The sequence below is a fragment of the Crinia signifera genome, chromosome 9 (genome assembly GCF_055691185.1).
Source record: "Crinia signifera chromosome 9, ASM5569118v1, whole genome shotgun sequence".
In the NCBI taxonomy this organism is placed as follows: Eukaryota; Metazoa; Chordata; class Amphibia; order Anura; family Myobatrachidae; genus Crinia; species Crinia signifera.
In genome coordinates, this window is record NC_139225.1 from 84,239,431 (window position 1) to 84,266,109 (window position 26,679).

Sequence of the window (26,679 nt, forward strand, 5' to 3'; positions counted from 1 at the left end):
TTTATATTGAATGTAGAAATATACAGGAAACCAATGCAGGGACTGGCAGAGCGGATCAGCAGGACAAGCTTAGCCAGGAAGATCAGCCTCGCAGCTGCATTCAAAATAAATTGGTGGTGAGTGTCTTTTCTTAGGAAGACTGGTAAGGAGGCCATTGCAATAATCTATACGTGATATAATGAGTGCATGGATTAGAGTTTTTGCAGTGTCTTGTGTAAGGTACGGACAAATTATGGATATGTTTTTTAGATGCATGTAACATGATTTAGAGACAGATTGAATGTGAGGAACAAAGGGCAGTTCAGAGTCTTTCTCAACAGTGATAGAGATATCAGGTTGTTAACTACTCTTGGCTGGTGGGAATAGAATTAATTCTGTTTTGGAAATGTTGAGTTGGAGGTGGCGAGATGGCATCCAAGATTAAATGGCAGAAAGACATTTAGAGACCTGGAGCAATATTGATGGTGACAATTCCGGGGAGGATAGATAGATTTGAGTATCATCAGTGTACAGGTGATACTGAAATCCAAAAGAGTTTATTAGATTCCCAAGTGAGGAGGTATAGATGGAGAAAAGCAGAGGACCTAAGACTGAACCTTGTGGTACTCCAACGGACAGAGGTAGTGAGGAGGAGGTAGAATCACAGAAGCGAACACTGAAAGAGCGATTCGATAGGTAGGAAGAGAACCAAGAAAGGGCTGTGTTTTGAATATCTAGGGATTGTAGTGTTTGTAAGAGAAGAGAGTGGTCGACAGTGTCAAAGGCAGCTGAGAGATCTAGAAGAATAAGAAGTGAGAAATGGCCTTTAGATTTAGCAGTGGTCAGATCATTGACTACTTTAGTCAGTGCTGTCTCAGTGGAGTGTTGAGAGCGAAAACCTGACTGGTCCAATAAGTTGTAGGAGTTAAGAAAGTGTGTGAAGCTAGTGTAGGCAAGTCTCTCAAGTAGCTTGGAGAGGCATGGGAGCCGAGAGATAGGACGGTAGTTAAAGACACAGTTTGGATCAGAATTGTGTTTTTTTTTTTTTTTTTGGAATGGGAGTAATAAGTGCATGCTGGAACAGAGAAGGAAAGATACCAGTAGAGAGACAGAGCGGTTACAGATTTTAGTTAAACTTGGGATAAGCACAGGAGCATAGCAAACATGATCGTACCAGGACAATGTGGCTATCATCATACATCAATTATTACACCTGCACAAAACATGGACAACTTATTACGAACATGTAAATAAAGAAAGGTGTGCTTAAGCAGTGTACACATGTTGCGATATACTAGGCAATTTTGACTAATCAAAATTTCCTAGCAAGTTAGCCAGGATTGCACCGTGTGTACAGGGCTTTTCCCTTTCGGGAGATTCACTAACCCCCAGCAAAATAGACAACTCAGGCAGGCAATTTTGAGTAAGCTGTTTATTTGGCTTATGGCCAAAATCTCCCATGGTCTTAGACAAAATTGGCTTAGTCAAAAATGCCCTGCTCTCGCTCCATCTGTACACCCCTTTATCCTAGTTGGATATACTACCAATTCAATTATTTTTATAGAATCTGGATCCCAGAATATTTAGATGGGGTGCATTGACACCAGAATGAGTATACAGGAACTGAATCTGCAACAGACTTTACTACTAAAAATACCACTTGTACATTTATGGGCTAAAAGTGCCCCATGTGTATGTCCTCTTACACAACGGGAGCATAGGGTTAGGTTGTAGGAGGTGAAGCTTATGTTTTAGGTACCAGAGCTCAGGTTCTTGAAGACGGTCCTCAGGACCCCACACGGTGCATGTTTTGCAGGTCTCCTCAGAATCAAGTGAAATAATTAGCTCCACCTGTGTCTCTTTTAAAATGTGTCAGTTATTAATGAGTGCACCAGTCAGGTGACCTGGAAATCGTAAACTGTGTGGGGTCCTGAGGACAGAGTTTGAGAACCACTGCACTTGAGCATGGTTAAGAGGTGTTACTCACTACTGGATGATAGAAGGCATCACATTACCACTGAACAAGGTAAGTTGTTGCTGGACCACTGGTACAGTTTTAACATGCTACATGTCGACATGAAGAAAATCAACAAAATATATGCAACCCATTTAGATAGTAGGATAGAATATAAAGCACATCTTAACCAAACAAATTCTCTGCATCTGATAAAAATCTCAATCTCTACACGTAGTTTCATACGTACATAGAAGGTCATAATTCATAATACCTGGGAGTGGGGGCGGGGGGTTAGATAATTATAAGCAAGCTGGTGTGTAAAAATAGCAAACTTGTATACTAACTTTGCAACCAGCTGGAGATCGTGGTATCGTCATGCTTCATCTTCTCCTTCTCTGGATTTGCAAGTGCTTCAATTATACAGTCTGAACTTAACCTTAAGGAAGATATGTGAACTCTTGTATACCACAGCTGCTCACCAAAACCAATAGCCGAATGAGGAGCAAAAACAAAACTAATTGTCAAGAAAGCAAGGGATCAGTGGAGAAGTTGCCCATAGCAACCAATCACCTCATTAGCACTCAATTAGTACACTTTTTAAAATGACAGATAGAAGCTGGCTGGTTGCTATGGGTATCTTCCACATTGGTCCACTTTTCCACCTAATTTAATATTTCACTGCATGATACAGCAAACCCATAATTCTAAATGTAGGGACATATCATTTTGAATATAGTGCACCTTAGTGAACTCAAAGACATTCAGATCTGGCTAGTAATGTTTAACAAGCAACGCACTGTACTGCAAGTCATCCGAAAAATACATTTAGCTATATTTTACAATTAGAGATAACAAATTGAGCTGCATGTAAAAGGTATATTATGAACGTATGAAAATGTTGTTTTTTATTCTAACTGGAAGGCTTTTTCAACAAGATACAGCCTAAAAACATTAAGGGTGAGATGTACGAAGCCTTTAAAAGTGATAAAAATGGAATGTGATAAACATCCCACCAATTGGCTACTACTGTCATTTTTTAAACACAGTCTGTGACATGGCAGTTAGTTGCTGGTTGTTTATTACTTTTCAAACTTAGTACATCTAAGCCCCTAAGTGTAATCAGCAACTAAAACCAGTGGACACCTGTAGGTGCTGGCAGGAGGGATAAACTGGATCATCAATAGGATTTCTTTGCTTGCTGGTGCCATGCACTCGTATTGCAGACCATCCGTATGGGCCACAATGCGCGTGCATGGCACCAGCAAGCAAAGAAATCCTTTTTTTCTTAGATAGCCATTCACAAGGTGATTGACAGGAAGTAGGAGTCTGAGGGTGTTAACTGGCTGTTTAGTGGGAGTGCTAAGAAAAACGCAGGTGTGCCAGAAAAAATGCTAGGTGTGTCAAGGAAAACGCAGGCATGCCCAAGCATTTTAGGGGACGGTTTGCGACGGCAGCTCCAGGCCTGTATTCATTGTAGCTGATGATGAAATCCAGGGCAACGCCCCACTTGCAATGAGTAGTGACCAGTGTGAGGGGATCAATGTTGAGCATTTTATGAAAGGGTTTGGACATATCCACTTGGCTGCAAAGTCTTTTGAAGCTGTACACATCTATCCGCACAGCGTTCACATCAATTCACTTGGTGGGATTTCACTATAGCAGGGCTTCATCTACCTGATCGCTGGCCGCTACTAATTCAAACTGCACTTATCAGGTCTGAATCGGGCCCTATGTCTTTGTCCACTTTATCTCACGCTAAGGCTAAAGGCCCCCATACACTATGCAATTTTGGGCCGATAAATCGCGAGAAAATCGGCCCAAAATCGTACGTGTGTGACATTTGATCTGACCCGATGCGAGGTCCCATGCGCATCGGATCAGATCAGGAGGCCGGACGTGCAGGGGGGGGGGGGGGGGGGCGGTGACAGTGGGGCGAGCGGCTGTGATAGGTGCCGGTAATAGTGGTACAAGCGGCAGGGATTTGTCTGTGCGCCGCAGCGGGTGGGTGCCGGTGACAGTGGGGACGGGCGGCGGTGATATGTGTGTGCACCGCAGCGGCTATTACAACTTCATTGAAATAACATTGTCAAATGACTGCCCGCTTCCGCTGGGAGGGAGGCCGCTGATTGCCTGAGAGTGCTCTATCTCAGCCAATCAAAAACCGGATAGTCATTTGACATGTTATTTCAACGTTGTAATAGCTGCTGCTCGCTCGCCCGCTGCGGCGCACACACATCACCGGCACCCGCCCGCTGCTGCCCACCTGCTGCAGAGCACAGACAAATCACCGCCGCCCGCCCCACTGTCACTGGCCCCATCCCCCCCGCTGCTGCCGCCCGCCCCCATTACCGCCGCTGCCCCGCCGCCTGATCCTCACCGCCCGGCAGCTCCCCGTTTTTTTATTTTTTACATGCGATTTATCACATGTAAAAAATGGCACATCATGTGCCAAATTGTATGTGAGCTGTATGTGAGCTGCACGGCGGCTTGCAGGAGAATTGGGTCCGACTTGTCCCTTGGACAAGTCGGCCTAATGTATGGGGGCCTTAAGTATAAGCCAATCAGCTCTTTTTCAAGTACAGCCTGTAAAACATGGCAGATAAGTGCTGGTTGGTTGGCACGTAATCTCAATCCACTTTCTCACTCTGGGTCTCTGTACCTCATATCACCTATGTACATACTTATTGAGATTACAGATCACACTATTTCTTCTTACCAATGTGAAACTGCACACTGGCTTCCATATTGAGCTCTAAGCATCATTTAGTTCACTTTATACTTTCCTGTCTCCCACTATCATTATTGCTTTTACTGCATAGCAATGCTTCACAGACCAAGTAAAGAAGAACTAGAGAAAAAAAAACAAAAAAAAATACACACACATTAAAAGTTATTTGACTCCATATAAATCGGAGAAATAACATTAAAAATGGCATTCTGTACCAGGTGTTTTTATAGAAAAGGATACATGCGAGGACATCATAGTTCAGTGAAGTGAGGTATTTCAATGAATCTACAACAGGCGTTATTAAGTTGTCATACTTCTGTATCTGCGAAAGTATCTGTGGGAAAAGAAAAAACAAATTGCATATATGAGAGGGAAAGAGGTTTACAGGAAGTAAGAAGTTTGACAGAGTTTGGAAAAGCTTGTATAATGTGGGAATACAGGATTCTACAATTCATTGTAACAAAAAAAACAAAAAAGCTTTGTCCTTGCTCTCAGGGGAAGGCCAGAACTCCAAATAGGTCCTTGAACTGGACAGATAGGTTACAAATAATTATTCTAATTTAGTGTCATTAGATGTGGTATGTGCTGTACATAGGATAGACATTTAAATCAGTGGTTCTTAACATCGGTCCTTAAGTACCCCCAACAGTGCCTGTTTTGCAGGTCTCCTCAGGGAATCACAAGTGACATAATTAGCTCCATGTGGATCTTTTAAAATGTGTCAGTGAATAATGAGTGCACCTGTTCACCTGCCAGGTGATCTGTAAAACATGAACTGTTGGGGGGTCCTTGAGGGCCGAGGTTGAGAACCACTGATTTAAAATGACACTGTATACATTACAATAACAAAAACATACAGGGAGTGTCAAGGACAGGTGCAAGAGTAGGGCAACTAAAATGTAGCTAGTCGGTGCAGGCAGTGGTGAACAGAGGACGGTGGGTTAAATTGTTACCCAATCCTGCTCCCTTCAACTGAAATTCACCCTGGACGCTCCCTGGAACTCTGATTTCAATGCTACCTCATCTTTACCTTTTCTACCTGCTAGCATTTGAAATGCTAAATGAGGCAATTTGGCTCATTGGTTGCACCCTTAATTGGCGAGGCATCACTAAAAGCACCAGGGAAACTCTACACCAGGCATTCCCAAGCACGGTCCTCAAAGCACACTTAGGGCTATTTCACACGCTCAGGATCCTGCAGAGCAGCGAAAACCCGCACGGCCAGGAAGCCATGCCGCACACAGCAGTTAACAATGGTGGGGATGGCCGTGTGAATTTGTGTCCATTATTAACTACGGCAGTGGTTCCCAAACTGTGCACCTAGGCTCCCTGGGGTGCCTCGGAGCACTTGCCTCAGGTTGGTGGTCCAGATCCAATTCAAATTATTTATGGCCAATGAAAAAGGAAAAATCAGTGCTTGGGGCTACCAATTATAAAATATGTGGGGAAACAGAAGTGAAGGATGACATTTAAGCACAACTTATTTCAATAATTTTTTTTATTATTCTTGGTAACAAACTTTGGCCTAGGGGTGCCCTGAAAAATATTCTGATACTCTAGGGTGCCGTGATTCAAAAAAAGTTTGGGAACCTCTGAACTACGGTTCCTGGCTTTGCGGGGTTTCGCCGTCCGTGCAGGTTTTAGTGATATCCAGGCTTGAGCACAGGTGACTTAATTAGTATCCGAGTGATTCTGATTAAACCATCTGTGCTGAAGACTGGATATCACTAAAACCTGCACTGTTGGTGTGCCTTGAGGGAATGCCTGCTCTACACTGTTAGGGAAGCCATAATAACTTCTAAACCCTTCCTGTCCCAAAAAATAACAGTCAGAGAAGAAAGAGAAAGCCTGGTGATTCTGCAGCAGTATGCTAAAGGTAGGAAGGGGTTGGGGTGAGGAACAGTAAGAGCACAGGAGTGCTCATGTAAGATCTCCGATGAAAGACACAGGTAAAGAACAGTAGGTGGGGAAATAAAATAGTGTGCAGAGCGTAGCGAGGCACTGTGCCCAAAGCCAGGGGACGTGGTACACTTTGATTGTGCCTGGGTCGACATTCGGGTAACAAAAAACAACTTGAAACCGTACGTCGAGCTTTTGACTTTCAACCTAATGCTTGTGTCGACCTTCAAACCCTATCGACCCAGTTCATGTGTCGACCTTCTGTGGTCAACCCAATGCATGAGGACCTAAAATAGGTTGAACCAATGACCCATACCTCAGTGTAGTGTAGTTCTCTTCCCATGTAGAAGGGAAATGTATATACTTACATCCTAGCCAATGGGAATGAAGTAGAACATCTGAGTGCTACACTCACATGAACATTAAGATAAAAAAGCAAATATATTGGGGATTTTCTTTTGCAAAAATAAATAAAAAAAAACAGGATATTGCAACTTAAAAAGAACTTACAATTAAATCACACAACGAAAAAGGTGCCCATACACGGTACAATTGCCGGGTGCAATGAGATACACGCTCCCACGCACATCCCATCGCACAGCTCAAAAAAGTATGTGCTGCACATTGCACGTGATGCGATCTAGTCCAAAATGCATACAATAATTGTACTGTGTATGGGCACCTTTACCAGAGAACTTTCTATCTAATGGATAAAATGTAACCACGTAAACGTCAGAGCGTTCGTCCCATATCATGCCACATGAAACCTTATAATGTACGCAGGTATTAGCAATGCAAGTCCCCACCCATTTTAGAAGATGCTGCAGATATCTGACAATTCTCTGCTGTTTAAGTACTTAATGTGTGAAATAAGATCTTTATACCAAAATTAAACCTTGTAAAATGTCATAATACTTCTCTCATGTAATTACACATGACATGCAGATAAACATCCACAGGTACAGTACTTAATAACAAACGTACATAATCAAATAAAATTGTTGGATTGCTATGGCTTAGTTTTCCTATTTGCCGTCCTGATGGCTTCACATTTTCCTTTGTTAGACGTCTGCAAGAAAAGCAAAAAGATAAAGAAAATGAACATTTGGTACACCTCTACTATAGTGTTTTATGAGTCCTATTAACAATTTAATTGCCCATAAACACAGAGCAACTATAAAACAACAAGTGTATTTATAAAAGAGGGGACACACATACAAAAAAAAAAAAAACTTTAGTCCCTATGCTAAAACACTTAACTTCAAATAAAATGCAGTCCACTGAAGCCTCTATATATAATAACTAAGGGCCACTGCCAAAAGAGATCTTAACATAACCGTGAAATCTTCACTTAACATTTCAAGGAAAGAAAATATTTTTTATTGATTGGCCATGAAGCGTACAAGACTCAGAAAATGGGCACTCTTCAGTAACTACTAAAAGATTGTGCTTAATGAGACTGGTGCTTAATGAAGGAGCTAAAGATCTCATGAATACAGAAAATAATTGGTTCATACCAATCTGTGATAGAAGTCATTACATTTTCTGTGCGCAGCCTTTTAAAGCTTTTTCAGACGGTGTAGTCTGAAGTCTATAACTCCCATGTAAGTGACTATTTCAGCCTCAGTGATAACAGTACTGCAGTACCGCAGCGTGCCTTCATTTATCAGCAACTGCAATGTTTCACACTAACAGCTTCAAAAGAATACTCTGAATTGGCTGTTTGCCTCATGCAGCAAAATAGATTTTTTTTTTGTATCTACGTGTTTAGTTAAATATGCACTCCAATTTATCTTTAATTACTTTTCAGTCTACCATTTGAACTACAAAAGGAATTTTGAGCTCTTTGCAATGCTTTTTTTCCCCCACCATCAAAGATTGGGCAGTACAAACAAAATTAGCCAAAGGGCAATTCTAGAACAAACATGGATGCTTTGTGTACAAAGTCAGGAGCTTACTAGGGCGTAGCTGGACATCTTTCACAACCACTCTGCCCTTGAGGAGCACAGACCGTTCTGGTTTTAAGTATATCCATGCTTGTGTACAGATGGTATAATCAAACTGGCTGAGGTCAATTGTGCTTAAACATAGATCACCTTAAAACCAGGACTGTGACTGCTACTTGAGGACAGAGGGACAGATGTACGATTAATCATTCTGTGGGAAAAGTGGTATCAGCGAGCGTTGTGTGCATGGGTACCGCTTCTCCCCCATCTATTACTGTGCCAGCGGCACTATGAACTCAGATAGCACACAGATAAGCAGGGCAATTTATGTTGATTTGGATAGCTGCACGTATTGTTGCCCTATCTCTACAGCAGGGACAGCGCTGCCTATGGCTGCAGTGGGTGCCGGCTCCTGGAGCAATCTCGCTTGAGTAGAATACACAGTAAATTTTGACTGGATGAACTTCCACCACTAGCAGTTGCAGATTGCTGGAAAGTTCATTTTAACAAACCCAGGCAAAAGGATTCACTACCACAGTCAATAACCGTATGTTACCAACCCTTACGGTGTCGTAGGTGGAGGGTAATTTGCTGCTACTACATGGATATCTGGAACAACATACGCTACCACAGAGGTGGCCATAACGTTGATTGCGATCTACCGGTCGATCGCAGACCTTCCCCTGGTAGATTGCGATAATTTTCTAAAGTACTGGGCTTCAGCGGTCCCAGTAATGCATTGCGCGGGTGCACAGGGGATGTCACTGCGCAATGCAAGGAGTACCAAAGAGCTTTATTGAGCCAGCCAGCATCTGTGAGCTTATAGCTGATGGGAAGGCTGAGCGGCGGTGGGCAGACCAATGAGCAGCAGTGTGGGGAAAAAACAGCAGCAGAGTATAGATCTGGACAGCACCAAGGTTATTATGCACCGAGGTGTTTTTTTTTTTTTTTTTAATATGGTATTCATGGAGGGGGAAGGGGCTCCCTGTTAGTTAATTTCATTCTAATGGGAATTTTTTTTTAAATATAGATAATTAGGTTGAACTTAAACTTGTAAAGAGGTCCCTTGCCACTGCAGAACAGCATATAAAAATATTATATATTACATAATATTTTTTAATATGCTGTTATGCGGTGGCAAGTGTAAGTTCATCCTAGCTGCTGCTTGTAATGGAGTTTTATATATAATATATATATATATTTTTTATATGCTATGTGGTGCTGTGAGTCTCCCTGTCCTTGCTGTTTATATTTTTATATGCTATGTGGTGCTGTGAGTCTCCCTGTCCTTGCTGTCACTCCCTATACCCCTAAATTTTGTCTTATTCCATGTGGGATAATGTAAAATTTGGCTCATATTGCATGGTATAATGTGTAAGGGGCATATTGCACTGGAAGGGGAATATTTTTTTGCACAGGGGGAGACGCTGGTAGATCAGTGGTAAGTAAGTGTACAAAAAGTAGATACCGGGCTTGAACTTTTGAGTTTAACCTTAAAACAGCTGAAGAAGAGAGGTTTATTGGCTCTATTAATATATTAATATGTATAGAAGAACATGCATTTATAGAAGGTGCTATGAATTTCACAGCATGCAGCGGTCCTTGGAGGATCCTATGACCCACACATAATAGTGTTCCCTCCATTCATTCAGTTTTATGAGGTACCCAATTAGCCCTGATAAAGGAACTCTCTCCCCCCCACCCCATCCAATTGAGTCCTGCGGGGGGGGGGGAAAGAGTCGAATTATACTCACCGATAATTCCTTTTTCTTCCTAGAGATCCCATGGCAGCCATACATTGGGATATTCCCTTCCCCCATCAGAGCAGACAGGATTGATTTCTCTTGGGACCGCCCACCTTGGGTATAATAGACCCCTCCTTCCCCTCTGCTGTATCTTTTGAGTGTCTCCGTACCAAGGTCCCTAGAGAAAACACATCATAATACAAGGGAGGGTAATCAGTGGCTGCCATGGGATCTCTAGGAAGAAAAAGGAATTATCGGTGAGTATAATTCGACTCTTTCTTCTACGATCCCCATGGCAGCCATACATTGGGACATACCCAAGACAAATAAACGGGAGGGTAGTGTTAAGCATGAATATTTTTATTATACAGAGGTATCCGCAGATACTGCCTCTTGGAGAACATGCTTCCCAAAGTGGGCAAGAGAAACATCAAGTGCATAATGTTTTACAAAGGTGTGTACTGACGACCAGGTAGCAGCTTTGCAGATCTCGGTCACTGAAGCTCTGGCCCTGTTCGCCCATGACGCAGAGACTGCCCTTGTGGAATGTGCCTGTACTATGGGAGGTACTTTCTTGCCCTCCAGTCTGTAGGCTGCCACGATCGTCTCTCTTATCCATCTGGATATGGTTTGTTTTCCTGGTTCTTTTCCTTTACGGACACCACTCGGGATGACAAATAGGTGTTTGGTCGATCTAAGGACTTTAGTTCTTTCCAGGTATATTGAGATGACCCGGACTAGGTCCAACGTATGCCAACTTCGTTGTTCCTCATTTTCCGGTTCTGGGTAGAAATTAGGTAACACAATCTCCTGATTGAGGTGAAATGAGGATATCACCTTAGGTACGAATTCAGGATGTGTCCTCAGTACCACTCTATCTGGGAAGAAAACCAGATAAGGCTCCTCTATCCACAGAGCTTGGAGCTCACTTACTCTTCTGGCCGAGGTGACTGCGACCAGGAACACCGTCTTCCAGGTTAGATACTTTAGAGGACACTCTGTTAGAGGTTCAAATGGGTGTTTAGCTAATACCGCTAACATAAGGTTTAAGTCCCATGGTGCCACTATAGCCTTGACTGGTGGTCTGATCCTCCTCATGGCTCTATTAAACCTCTTTATCAGCCTTTCTTCAGCCAAAGGCCTATCTAGTAGTACTGCTAGGGCAGAAATCTGAGCTTTTATCGTTGCTGGGGCAAGACCCAACTGAAAACCGTCATATAGAAACTGCAGGACTTTATCTGTTGATATTGATGAAAAGTCACCACCGAACTGACCCCATTCGATGAACTTGATCCAAGTTCTATAATAGGATAAGGAAGAAATGTTCTTTCTGGCCTTCAGCATCATTTCCACGACTTGGGATGACAAGTTGTGCCTTCTTAATATGCCCCGCTCAATCTCCATGCCTTTAGCGACAACCCTGCTGGCTCTGGATGATAGACCGGACCCTGATGCAGTAGGTCCTGCCTGTTGGGCAGTGACCACGGTTCCTGAACCGCCATCTTTAGGACGCTGACGAACCAGGGCCTCCTCGGCCAGTAGGGCAGTATTGCCACTACCTCGACCCGATCTTCTCTCAGTTTCTTTAAGACTCTCCCGATCATCGGAAAGGGGGGAAATATGTAGCCCAGTTTGAAGTTCCATTTCACTGAAAGGGAATCTATGGCTAGAGCTTGCGGATGAAATGATTTTGAGAAAAAGTTGTTCACCTTTCTGTTCCGAAAGCTGGCCATCATGTCTACTTCTGGGGTACCGAATATTTTCTCTATCTGGGAAAAAACTTCTGCATTCAGCTCCCACTCCCCTGGCGATATCACTTCTCGACTCAGGAAGTCTGCTAGTACATTCCTCTTGCCTGGGATATATACTGCTGATAAGGACTCTAGATTGTCCTCCGCCCAGCTCAGTATTTTTTCTGACATCTGCATGAGTTTGATGCTTCTTGTGCCCCCCTGGTGATTTATGTGGGACACTACGGTTACATTGTCTGACATTACTCTCAGATGTGAATGGCGAATGTCTTCCTTTAGGAGTTGTATGGACTCCCAGACCGCTTGTAATTCTCTCATGTTTGAAGAGTTCCTTGCTTCTTTCCTTGTCCAGGAGCCTTGTATAGATTTTCCCTCTATATGAGCTCCCCAACCGGTGAGACTGGCATCCGTAGTTAGTATTCGGAATGTCGGATTTTTTAGACTGGTACTCCTTTCTTCTAAACCCTGTTGCCACCACTTTAGGTCTTGTCTTACCTCCTGACTTAGCCTGAACCGGTGATGCTCGGCATAGCCGGTCTTCTGTAATGGGATGATGGACCACTGAAGTCGTCGCATTCTCCACTGCGCCCACGGGATGATCCTGATACAGGATGCCATCATACCCAGCAACTGGATAGCCATACTCAGCGGGCAGCCGTCTATCCGTAATACTAGACTTGTTAGCTCTTGAATCTTCAGACATCTCTCGGCCGACAGGGATATCTGAAACTGAACTGTGTCTATCATAGCCCCTAAAAATGTATCCTTTGAGTCGGAGCCGTCTGGCTCTTTTCTGTGTTTATCACCCAACCTAGAAGTTGTAGCAGGTCTATCGTCTTCCTTACATTGTCCTCTGTTTCTCTCACAGAGTCTCCTGCAATGAGTAGGTCGTCTAGGTAGGGCCATACCTGAATCCCTCGGAGCCTCAGAGCCGCAATCACTGTAACTAGCACCTTGGAAAAGACTCTCGGAGAAGTTTTCAGCCCAAATGGAAGACAGGTAAATTGAAAATGACGATTGGCCACCGAGAACCTGAGAAATTTTCTGTGTTCCTGATTTATTGGGATATGATAATACGCATCCTTTAAATCTATTGATGCAAGGTAGTCTCCCCTTCTGATTCCCATAACTATGGAACTCAGGGTCTCCATCTTGAACTTTATTTGTTTTATGTAGACATTCAGATCTCTGAGATCCAGGATAGTTCTGAACGTTCCATTCGGTTTCTTCACCAGAAATAGATTCGAGTAAAAGCCCTTTCCCTGTTCTTCTTCTGGAACCTCCTCTATGGCCTCCGTCTGTAGGAGTTGTTCTAATTTCAGAAGTAGGGCTTTCTTTTCTTCGGGTACGCCTGGTATCCTTGATCTTACAAATCTGTGATGGAGAGGTGCTGTTTCGAACTCGATATAGTAGCCCTGATGAATTATATTCAGCACCCAAGTATCCCTTATTATCTCTTCCCAGTTCGTCACAAACCTCAGTAGTCTGGCGCCAATACCTTTCTTTCGGAGATAGTCATAGTTTTCCTTTCTGGTTCCAATCCTTTTCGGGTTGGTATCTGCCACGAAAGTTTTGACGAAATGACTGTCTAGAGGTACTGGTACTCCCCCTCTTGTAATACGTCTTCCCCGGACGATATGTCTTTGCCTCTCTATATGCCTGTCTTGTGGAGGCGGGAAAATTAAACCGATTCTTCTTCTCTTGGGGTAAGCGAACAGATTTCCCCCCTGAGATTCTCTGTATCATGGTATCAAGTTTGGACCCAAACAAGAATTTTCCTTCAAAGGGTAAGTTTGCCAGTTTATTTTTGGAATTAGCGTCAGCATTCCAGGGTTTTAGCCAAAGAGCCCTACGGCCTGTTACGCCTGCCGCCATAGTCTTTGCTGCAAAAGAGACCCCATCAAGAGAAGCTTCACATAGGAAGTCAACAGCCTTCTGTATAACGTCCAGATTTTTAATAAGATACTGTTTGGATATCTTCTCCTCTATATCTGTCCTTAGATTAGAGGACCACAATCTAATCGCCCTGGCCACTGAGGCCACCGCTACATTCGTCTTCAGGGAACCTGCTGACGCTGAATGGACCTTGCGAAATGATGTTTCCATTCTTCTATCCATGGCATCCTTAAATGCCGCCGCGTCCTCTACCGGAATGGTGGATTTTGAAATAATTTCAGCCACCGCCGCGTCTACTTTAGGTGTAGTGCACCAGCCGAGAAATTCTTCATCTTTGAACGGGTACATTCTTTCCACCCTGTTCCCTAGGGTGACTCTCTTGTCAATGCTGACCCATTCCTTAAGTATCATCTCTCTTATGACTTTATTTACAGGAAAGGTTCTCCCTCTTTTGTCCCTGTCTTCGTACAGTGGATCTTTAGTGTCAGAGGTAGATGCCAGCTCTTTAAAGTTCATAGCCTTGTATATGTGTTTTAAAAGGTTTTCTACCAGATCCAAATTAAATGTTCTGACTTCTTCTAGCTCGCCTTCCTCTGACGAACCCTTATCCTCGCATTCTAAATCCTCTGAAGAATCCTCTTCAGGTGTGAATTCAGCCTGCACTCTAGACCTCTTCACTGACTGGCTCTGGGTAAACTCATTTTTAGAGACAAAGTTCTCCTTCAACCATGCCATTAGTTCCTTAATGACCTCAGTGTGTTCTGATTTCTTTAACACTTTAGTTTGTGCCATCTCACATAGATCACATATAGCCTTTTTCTGTGCTGAAGCGAAGGACTGGTCACATGTCATGCATATGGATTCAGTGAACTTTTTCTTAGCTGTTCTCTTCTTATGCACAGGCGAGACAGGCACACTAAAAGAGAAAAGCTACACTCAATATCTATCTAAGAAATAAACAACTGATGCCCAAAACCAAAGGGCTTACCTCACTGGGGCATCATCAGGCTTCTGGGGAGAAGGCGCATCCATGGTTGAAAACACAGCACACAGTGTAGTACTCCACGCTGTAACCAGTTTAGACGCCGCTGAACTCGCCATTACTGCGGCTATTTAACCCCTGAATTGCCGCCAGAATTAGCGTGAGTATCAGGATAGTCGAGCGGAACCAATTCCCCCGTCCCGTGTAACCAGGGGACTGAATTGCGAGACGCACTACCGGCGTCTATGGGCGGAAGTGACGCGAACTCGGCACTTCCGCCCCCTCTGCCTTTAGATGCTGTCGCGTGCAGCCGCGGCTTCCAGCGGGGCTGACGCTGCGGGGAGACCACACGTGGATGTCCGGAAGCCTGGCTGGAGCCCGTCCACTCCAGAAAGCTCCCAGCCAGCGGCAGGGTATGTATGCGCACGGAGACAAGTTAGACTGGCCTCCTGCGCCTTCTTCTCCCCGGGGAGCCACCCCTTCAGCTCCATGCTGCCGAGGTAACCCTGTTTAAACAAAAAATAATTGCCTACTCTGTCTACTCTAACACGGAGACAGGAAAAAAGATACAGCAGAGGGGAAGGAGGGGTCTATTATACCCAAGGTGGGCGGTCCCAAGAGAAATCAATCCTGTCTGCTCTGATGGGGGAAGGGAATATCCCAATGTATGGCTGCCATGGGGATCGTAGAAGAAATAAACTTGTTTTTGGAACGAAAATACTCTGTGAAAAGCTGCAGACCAATGTATTTTTGTAAGCAGTTATCGCTGCTTTTACGTGCTCTTTTCAGGGATATGGCATTGCATTCCTGAGACAGGCGAACCAGCCCCTAATTGCCAGGTTTCTGGAATAACTGGGATAACGCCAGCGCTCTTATTAGCCGCAGTAATTTTCTGTGGCAAACTGGATACTGGCGTTACAACGCAATATAACCGAAATAACCGAAATAACCCAGCTAAATGCAAGCACTGTCCATGTTGAGCGGAATGCATACAGTGCCCTCATTGTGTAAGCTACACACACAAATACTAAGGTTAAGTGACTTTAAACAAAAATATCTATCATTATATTTACTAGTACACATGCAGACTGAGCTTGTGAATGTTCAATACTTACTTCATAATATATTTGGCTCTATCAATGGTTTGTGCTTTAACTTTAACTAGTAATGGGTGATTGTTGTAAGTTTCATTTTTCCACTGTCCATAAAGCCGATACCTGGTAATAAAACAAGAGCCCATTACAGAGCTGACAATATGAAGCCGCACAAGTTACACTGTGCTTGTATTGTGTAAATCAGAGGACAAAACAAAGGGTGATATTATAGAACATTTACTAAAAGTGCACTACCTCATGTTATCCATTCAACCTTTCCTGAACACGATAGCAATCACTAACTATGCAGATAACAAAAACACACTTGTTAAGTTAGCTACTGTATGCACGTCTGTTCCCATCTATGTATGTAATGCAGTCCAAAAAATAAATACCGATGTATATGTGGGATAGAGGCAACCATTTAAAAAAGCATGGTTTTGCCTTGTAAAAATGATAAAACATCCAAGATCAGCCAACAACCCGCACATCTGGCAATCTCAGACTGCATTGCATCCCACCCTGGGTATGAAACTTAAAGCACCCAGCTTGGGGGGCAGAACTGTTTTTTATGGAGAGGGAGTTCTTATTTATTAACAGTTTTGGAACTTATATGTTAGTTGGGTGCCCACTATAGTTATTACGCTCATACCCTCACTATCCATGTCGGCATGGAGTTGATTTTATATAGTTTAGGTAAAAAAGATTGTGTCAGCGCTGGCTATTCCAATAATGGGATCAGACGGTTCTCAAAAATATAACAAATTTAATGACATATAAAACACAATAAAACATATATGATAAAAAAGAAAGGGTGTGAATCAATTGGTTAAATGTCCAATTATAAGTTTAAAAAGTATATCGCCGGGATATTAGGGCTGGGTGGCATTTAGATACTGACAATGAATGTTACCATCCTGGGTGGTCTGGTCTTGAGAATGTCCAGATGGGTGACTCAAAATGTCCTGAATTGTCCTATATTTTCAAGGACTCACGGTTCCCACTTGTGCAGATTCCTCTTAGTTGGCTGGAAAATAATTAGGGATCAAGCTGTTATCCCAAATGCGAATGGTCCAGTTCGATGGCGAGGGACATCTGTGGGTGAATCGGACTGGTCACCGGTTTAGCAGGATGGTGTCAGAATGCCAGGATAGTGTAGCTCAACGCGTTTCCCCGGAAGATTTGTGCATCCGGCTTCCTCAGGAGCAAGTGTCCAAATGAGAGCTCAGAGCTCATATATATATACCAGAGGACATAATTGTCTAATTGATTCACCTGCGTGTAATTATCACACCAATAAATCAAATACTTAAAAAAAAGGAGAGAACCGTCTGAAAAAATATATATATGCATAGTAGATATCTAACATACAAAAGGCAACATATAATGAATCTGTTTCTTTTTATTTATAGGCAACATTTTAGCAATTTTCAAAATTTCTGGAAGACACTCTGCTTCCAGAAATTTTGAAAATTGCTAAAATGTTGCCTATAAATAAAAAGAAACAGATTCATTATATGTTGCCTTTTGTATGTTAGATATCTACTATGCATATATATATTTTTTCAGACGGTTCTCTCCTTTTTTTAAGTATTTGATTTATTGGTGTGATAATTACACGCAGGTGAATCAATTAGACAATTATGTCCTCTGGTATATATATGAGCTCTGAGCTCTCATTTGGACACTTGCTCCTGAGGAAGCCGGATGCACAAATCTTCCGGGGAAACGCGTTAAGCTACACTATCCTGGCATTCTGACACCATCCTGCTAAACCGGTGACCAGTCCGATTCACCCACAGATGTCCCTCGCCATCGAACTGGACCATTCGCATTTGGGATAACAGCTTGATCCCTAATTATTTTCCAGCCAACTAAGAGGAATCTGCACAAGTGGGAACCGTGAGTCCTTGAAAATATAGGACAATTCAGGACATTTTGAGTCACCCATCTGGACATTCTCAAGACCAGACCACCCAGGATGGTAACATTCATTGTCAGTATCTAAATGCCACCCAGCCCTAATATCCCGGCGATATTCCTTTTAAACTTATAATTGGACATTTAACCAATTGATTCACACCCTTTCTTTTTTATCATATATGTTTTATTGTGTTTTATATGTCATTAAATTTGTTATATTTTTGAGAACCGTCTGATCCCATTATTGGAATAGCCAGCGCTGACACAATCTTTTTTACCTAAACTTTTATACCCATTGGGGCCTGACAACCCCGTGTCAGCAGCTGTTTGGTTGCGCACCACGCACACACACTCTTTTCTTGATTTTATATAGTGTGGCAAGCACAGCGAGCCACCGAGCCCGAAGCGTGGCGAGCCCCGTGAGGGGATGCGGAAAACTAAGCAAATAGCTTAGTGGGCGCCCAACTAACATATAAGTACCACAGTTTCTTATATAGTGCTTTACACTTGGAAACAGTTATACAACAAAATTTAGAGACAGTTAAAGGTAGGAGGGCCCTGCTCACGAGCTTACAATCCTATGTTGAGTTTTGGAGCTCTGTGGTTTTTATGTATACAATGTGGTCACAAACCACTTGCACCCCAAACCTGGGAAATACAAGTGCAATTTTGCACCCCAAGCCTGAAAATGGAAAGTACAGTGGATTCATGTGATCATATATTTTGGTTAATAATTTTTTTTTATTACATCCTCATGCTCCCCTGTGTAAGCTCATTTATTTTAACCTGTGTTGACTACCTTCCTAATAATTTTGCAGCAACTATGCTTGGTGGTCACCTTTAAAAGTCATGTCAGTCGGCAGAGGAGCTTAAAGCCAGTTAGCATACCTTACGCTTAATTCTGACGTGATAGCTGTTACCAGGTTTAGAATTCCACTGTAAGTAATAGAGAAGGACTGCTGTATACACACTTTGGGAGAAATTTAATAGGATGAGAGATTCAAAAAGTGAGAGATTTGGTAAGAAATCTAAATTTTTTTAAAAAGCTGCAATCATTTACGTTTCAAAATCAAACTGGTTTTGCAGTGTAAATGATTGCCGCTTTAAAAAAACTGGCGATTTCTTACCAAATCTCTCACTTTCTGAATCTCTCATCTATTGAATTTCATCCTAAGATTATATTTACAAACCCACCGTTTGGAATGACAAAACAGGCGAAAATGGTCATCAAGACAAAATTGGATAAAGACTTTTCACCTAACCAATTTATGCAAATGTTTTTGTCCATTTTCCAGCTTTTGAGAACAAATGATTGATTGTATTTTGTTCCCAGGCATTACCAAAATGTCATTACAACCAGTCAGATTAGAAAGATCTTATAGTGTGTACACAGATTTAAGAGAAATGCGGTCCCCTTGACTTTGGGCTGAAAGTGCATTGATCAACTGATGACCTAAAACCCCACTGTCAATTATGGTGAATCAGTTACTATGGTAAGTGCTGAGCTATAATGACGTTACCTTGAAATAAAAGAAAGCTACGGGAAAGTGTTTCATGACAAAAACAACAAATACTATAATAAAACAAAGCTTAATAACTTTAACTTTTAACAGCCTCATTTAAAAGTGAACATAGCATTTTTCAGAGTTTACCTGTATTGGTATGGAAAGGTTTTGATCATTCCCCAAAGTTCCTCAGACATACATGCATTACAGTCAATTAAGGTCAATGAGGGAAGTAAAACTTGGTCTGTAATGCTTAACAAGCAACTGAGCAACACCTCCTATTGAGAAAGATTAAAGAGTTCAGTCATGGCACAAACATTTCCAACACAAACATATTACTTGCATGCTATAAAAGCATAATCCCACTGGTTAGTGTGTGTTATGGTGCCCTTCATGTACACAAGTTTCATAAATATTCCCTATCACGCTTTCACCAAAGAGCGACGCTTCATTATTTTATTATTGTTCTTTAGTATTTTCATTCTTGTGACTGTTCAATTGTGCAGTTCTCTGCGGTGGTTTTTGAGCAAAACTACTTACCATTTTTTCTTTATCTTCTAGTTTATTTGCATCGAACTGAAACAGAGAACAAAAGAACCATATAAAACAAATTACACAGTCTGCAGTTTCCCTTAACTAGGTGAGCTAAATGCATGATAAAATACTACAATAATACAATTTCGCACTAAGTAAACAACCTCATAATTATCTGTATACTGAGAAATGTGAACAGGAATTGCTCACAGGAGGATGGGGGGAAAGGAGAGCTCATTATCTGGAACAAGTCTGTTGTTGCCAACAGTTTCCAAAGGGAAAAGATTAGAATGAAACAGGAGGAAAGGCTAATATACTATACAACGAACAAACCACCTAAACATTAGAGACATGCAGTTTCTCATAGATTTTAAAAGTACATTTTGCATAAAATTTTTATAGCAAACCTATCAAAAGGCCTAATTCAGCTTTGTTATCAAAGCACAAACAAAAACCCAAACACACAACTGGCCAGAACCAGGTTGCACAGCAGGCGGGGCTGATACATGTGCAGATATAGCAGCAGGTGGGTTTTAATTTTTTTCTGTGCAGGGTAAATGCTGACTGTTTTAGATTTGAGTGAGGTATGTGCAATCTATATTCCAGTGTAAGAAAATAAATCTCTGCACATGTAACATGTGCAGAGATTTACTGCCCTACCTGCAGTGCAACATGGTTTTACCGTTTTGTGCTTTTTTGTGTTGCTAACAAACCTAAATAAAGCCCCAAATCCTATATTATGCAGTACCCCTCAGGACTGAAGTGATGCCGAAATGTCAGCACATAAATAGATTTTAAGAAATGATGAATATGACCCGTACCTCACAATTAAGTCCATTTTTAAAGCTCATTGTAAAAAAAAAAAGACTTTTGGGGGCAGTTTTAGACATATCGCTGATAAAGTTTCACAGTCGAAACCGCATCAGCAAAATAGGACTAAAAATTTGTCGAAAAATGGCCGCAATTTTGACAAAAACACATGCATCGGCAAGTAATTTTCCGATCCACATGTTTTTCGACAGTGCCAGATTTGAGGTAATAGTCAAAATGACTACAGCACAGTTAATTTTACATAAATAAACGTAAACTCTCAATAGGCGAGACAAATCATTCTTTCATTATTTGTTGGCAAGCAAAAAAAAAAAAAAGTTAAATCCACCATATTAAAGAAAACAAACTGCAATTAAACAACATGGCCTTTTTTTTTTTTTTAATAGTCATTAGGACTTTAAAAAGGAAAATTATTTTACTAACAAAAACACAGCTCAAAAAAAACAGAATCAAATGCAAAAAACACATATAAACATACACTGTATCCAAAGAGGGCTGTTTGATCATGGGTTCATGTTTCCATGAGCATAGATTGAAAGGAACTAAAAATAAGAGACTGATCCCAATTTGAAATGGGTCAGCAATGTACTCAGGAATTTAAGCGACTTCACTATTTTTATCCCTTTATATTGCTGAACCAATTTCATGTAGGCATTAACAACCTCTATTTGAGCTAGTTATAGTCTCTCAGTTAAGGACAATGCCTTGTGAGCAAAATATATATAGCCATAGCTTTAAGCACAAAGCAGAACTGGATACAATGAAAACTTCAGTCATTTTAAATGGACACAAACCTCTTTCATCAATGCTTTGCCGAGACGGACAATTTTTGCCAGCAAAATTGGATCATGTGCTAAGTGTGGGCCCAGGAAACAGAGCATGCTGAACACATCTCTTCTTAAATCTTCAAAGCATTCCACTTGTTTCGGGGCTCTCTGGCTGTGCATTGGGGAAACACGAGATCCCTTGGCACCCTTGGGCACTCCCACTCTAGGAAACAATACAAGAAATGAAAATACATACAACTGCTAAATGGCCATATTTACAGAGGGGATTTTATAAGAATTGCATGAAAGCACACATTTTCTCCAGGATTTAGGAAGGGGACTCTATGTGAGGAAGGGATGGAGAAGATACGGTAGATATCTGTAGTGGTATCTCCATTTTCATTCGCAAAAGTAGGTTTCCATGGCATATGCTAAATTGTCAAGTTTACCAGATATAAAACTTGGTGTGGATAGCCAACTGCAGCGAACATTATGGACTACACATTGCAGATTTGAACAGGATCAGTCATTGATAACATCTGCCAGCACCTGCGCAGTAACACGCCCGGTGTCTGAACCCAGAAGTAAAGTGATTACATTACTATACTTCATGGAGTGGGTACACATCAGGCAGATATTGCCATAATTTGCCATACTGGAACGAGAAATGATGCATATTGTCTGATTGTATTTGTCCCACAGGAGTATACAAATTTTCTTCACATGACATCATGTGTACCAGACGCATCTGATGTGAGGGAGCTCAGATTTGGCCTTTTTTCTTCAGATCGGTCTGCGAGATCCATCTGAATCTGAAGAAAACAGGCCATACCTGACTAATGGATGGGGGCCTTTACTCATTTGCACAGACTGAAAAAATCATTCAATGGCCCGTGAACTGCATATGAATTTACGACAGGATATCAGAAGGGGATACTTTCAGGATTCACTCGCATATTTACAGAGGGTGGGCTAATTACCTATGGTTATCTGCAACTTTGCAGATAAGTGATCTGGTCTGAATCAGGCCCCATATACGATTATAAATTATGGCAATACCTAAATTATTATCATTGTAAGGAGAAAAAAATGCATTTTACCAATATTCATCTGAATGTGGGCACTATAAAACCCCAGGTTTGGTGGCTATTTACCCATTTTTCTATATATTTTTTTTTTTTAAATGAATAAGGCCTTTTTCATGGAACAAGTAATGGAATAATTACTTGCAAACAAAAATATGCCTTCTGGGCTATGAGCACCCCCAATGGACTACTAAAGACCGTAAGTAGGTCTCACGACTATTGGATGTTATAGGGTTTTTGAACATCATTATGTAGGTACCCTACTTTCTTTCTATCCTGTACATCCTTGATTAGGCTTTTCATTTATGAGGAACACCTCTCAATTGGAAATACCCACAGTACTGACGAGTGGAGTGGAAGGGAGCGGTATGTGTGTCCTTATATTTAGGAGTAACAGAGAAGTGTGTTGTCAGGAATCGTGTGCCTCTGTCTGGACGACGGCTGTGTACTGTCTCCGGGGTTCCTGCTAACGACTGTTGGATTAATGCTGCTGCTTTCTCCACCCCTGCCAGCGTGGGGCAGATGAACGCTGATGTCAGAGGGCAGAGTGGGTAGCTCCCAGTTCATTGATGGTTGGGAAAAAGCACGAGGAGACTGAGGATGCTGCAGACTGCACTGGAAATTACACCACATGGTTTATCTCCACGGAAATGGGAGACTTCTTACGCCATTGGAGACTCTTTCTTCGTCTTCTTCTGCCATTACCAATATTATTTTAAAGTACCTCCAACCAGACTGCAGCATACCCTCAGGGGTAGGAGTACCCCAGGTTGGGAACCACTGAAGTAGGTGAAAAGGATGGTTTTTCAGCGAGTGGAGTTTACACAGCTTGCAAAAGCCACAAACTCATGAGGACCTAATTTATGTTTGTATGCAATGCTGATGTTTTAGCAAAGAAGCAGTTATCAGTGCACTGCACATGTGCCATGATCACACAACGCAAGGTACCTTTGAGATCACACTGAAGGCAACATTTGGGGGGAGTCAACGTGGGAGCGATGGCAGAAACACAAATGTATCATGGCCATTTGACTTCAGTCACAATCATGTACGTAAATATGGCACCCGCTTTGCTACTTCTACGGCCAGTTTACAACGCCATGGGATGACCCCCTGATGTTCTTCGTTTATGTCCTAGGTGCTGTGTAAAGAGTACACAGTTACGGAGGACTTTGCAATGGCCCAGGTGGGGGTCTACCATCTTCTATAAGTGGCTGCTTCAATTGAAAGGATTACAAGTTCCGTAACCTAGAAAGACTAGCTGTGTATGCATGTTCATATAAAAATAGAGAGAAAGTTCCAAATGTAAAAGGTGCAAATTCTTTCATTACAAAAAAAAACCCCATGTATTTATATTAAAAAGGATTTCCCTTTTAAATCTCTGGAAGACACATAACAATGACCAAATATTGATCTTACCGTCGATAGAGAGGCTCAATTGTCACATGGATAAGGTGACACAGTGCTAAGGCTATAGGCTTATGAGATGTAGCGTAAAACGGAGGCATCTGATCCATTATGTTTTGAGCATGCTGCCAGTCGCCGATCTTCAGCAACGCTTCCAGCAAACCAAGTTTCTGGTTGTCAGGAGCCTAAAAAAATGTAAGTGCAGGGATTAGCCAATTCCATAGCATCAAAACAATTCCTTAACACCGATAAATAACACTTCTCTTAATAAAACAATTTTCTGATTACAATTTAATTTACAAATCCAGAATGCAATTTTCATAATTGTGGAATCTTAAGGGCTACTCAACGCCACTTACAGCGTACAGCTAATGCCTTTAATGTGTTTTTAAAATTGTGGCAGTAACGTACTACTTCTAGAATTAACTGTGTAAGTTACATGCCTATCAATTCATAGAGTTAAATATCTCATAAGCGTTGCACACACTAGACCAAGTATATGGTTGATCTGCCAAAACAATGGCCTTAGACTATATTCGGCTTGAAATGTCCCTGCAAACTTCAGATCGGGATCTGGTGTGCTGCAAAGCTATCCTGTTCCCAACCTCCCTTTAATCCATGCTATTGGGACATAAATCACATTCACTACTGCGCCAAAAGGACGCATATGTTTTGTGAATACTTCTGCCTTATAAATGAAACGCTTCAGTCCAGCAGCTCTCTGTACAAGCTCTATGCGGTCTCAAGAAATATGGCTGATATCACTCAGCCTGCTCATTACCAAGTTTCTGCATTTTTAGTCATCTCACAAAGATATAATAAACACCCCTACTACAAAGTACCGACCTAAGCTTCTGTACTGTATTTCTGTACGTGGATGCCCCCCCCCCCCCTGCGGGCCCGGTGCCTTGCTACGCTCAGCACACCATTTTATTCTCCCTCTACGGGTGTCATGGACACTCATAGAGGGACAAAGTTCCGGCATTTCGACCGCCGGCAAATCGACCACATCCCTTTTATACAAATGGTTAGGTTTAAAGTGGTTTTCCTAGCCAAGTGCCAATGATGCTGAATTTTTGTAGTGTAAAAAGTTAAACTGTATTTACACCACCCTTTTCGCATTGCCAAAATAACTCGGGTTGGACCTGGATTGCTGACTTAACAACCCTGGACGAGTTGCGGTGTGAAAGCACCAAACCTTATACCCAGTGTCGGACCGGTAATGCTGACGTAACCACCTGGGTCGAGGTGCCCGGCAATTAGACCTGGATTAGAAGAAGGGTTAAAAGCTCGGGTCGCCCTCTATCTAATGGGTTTGTAAAACGGGATTATAATTATTTTTTAAAGAGATATGGGGTTTGGTGGGGTTAAAGATACATGCGTCATGTACATTCCCTAGCTTTCCAGTCATTTTAGCTTATCCGTACAAATGTAAGAAAAAGCATCCAACACACAAGTAATGAAGGAAATCTCTGCATTATAATTACAGCTTCAGTCTTAGAGGAGAAAACTGAAAATGTTTAACTGAATGAAGGTCAGTAATCTGGACCTTTAATAGGCATACATTTCAGAGTATCCAACAACCCTCTGACCTACGCTCAGTCTACTGTGTCGCTCCAGTCTAACCCTCCCCTTTAGAATGGAAGCTCTCTAAAACAGGGCCATCTTCCCTCATGTGCTTCTACTACTCTTATTTAATGTATTTTCTACTCTGCACTCCATGCAACGGCTTTAAATCCCTCGGTATTCTGCCACATCAATACTTTTATCATTGCTGTTTGCTAATGTAGCCAAGTGTATGTATCCTGCACTTGTTCTATATTTACTTATAAGGCAGGTCACTGGTTTCTGGTTTTGCCTGTTTATGTCATCTGTAATGGGGCACCGATGATCCCTTGTGGCACCATACAGATAAAAGGATGATGATGATCATCATCATCCATAAAAAAAAAAAAAGGCAGAATCAATGTTACATATTCGTTTCCAAAGAACAACGATGGATGGACATATGTGGGAAACCAGTACTGCAATTTTTCTCATCCCTAAATTAAGCTCATTAATAAGAGCAACAGAGAGGCTCTGTGAGACGATAAGAGAATTTATGGGAGAGAGACAAGTCGACCATCCGCTGACTTCAATAAAGAAAGACAAAAAATAAAACACAGTATTGGAATGATTTAAAACCCTACACGCTCATTACTATTCTACATAGGTTTATGTATTCAATCCAACACACCTCACATATAAATCAGAGCCTTAAATGCAGCAGAGATTAGGTTGTTTTTCTATTCCCAAAGGCCATTGTAAACTGCAAGAATAAATTGCATCAAGATACGGATCTTTATCAAAGCTTACAAAACAAAATCAAAAGTTGAAAACCCACTTGGAACTATTTACCTGGAGAGTAAGTTATTGAATTACAAGTAAACATTCCAACATGTTTAAAAATAATGAACGATGTGCGAGATGATAATTTTACCACTGAGCAGATAATCAAATTATGCTTCTTTCAACAATAAAATATGAATTAGGATTTTGAATTTGCTCATTATTGTCGCCTCTTGAGTATTGTACAGAAATTTTATTTACATTCACAGCACTAAACTAAGCAAACCATGAAATCAATCCACACAATCCAATTTAAAAGAGA

General features: G+C 41.8%; 1 protein-coding gene across 4 annotated transcripts in view; it reads right to left on the reverse strand.

The window, feature by feature from the left end:
• Positions 1–26,679, reverse strand: part of THOC2 (THO complex subunit 2) — a 133,177-nt gene that overhangs the window by 58,024 nt on the left and 48,474 nt on the right. For all 4 annotated transcript variants that reach the window (XR_014460709.1, XR_014460710.1, XM_083159319.1 and 1 more), the window contains exons 11-18: positions 24,042–24,214; positions 21,565–21,760; positions 19,946–19,981; positions 19,553–19,683; positions 15,999–16,100; positions 7,548–7,632; positions 4,905–4,998; positions 2,281–2,361 (exon numbers count right to left, since the gene is read on the reverse strand). Coding sequence is in view for 2 of the 4 variants with exons in the window: in XM_083159319.1 (XP_083015445.1) it covers positions 2,281–2,361; positions 4,905–4,998; positions 7,548–7,632; positions 15,999–16,100; positions 19,553–19,683; positions 19,946–19,981; positions 21,565–21,760; positions 24,042–24,214 (898 nt within the window). In the remaining 2 variants the exon portion in view is untranslated. The remainder of the gene's footprint in view (positions 1–2,280; positions 2,362–4,904; positions 4,999–7,547; positions 7,633–15,998; positions 16,101–19,552; positions 19,684–19,945; positions 19,982–21,564; positions 21,761–24,041; positions 24,215–26,679) is intronic.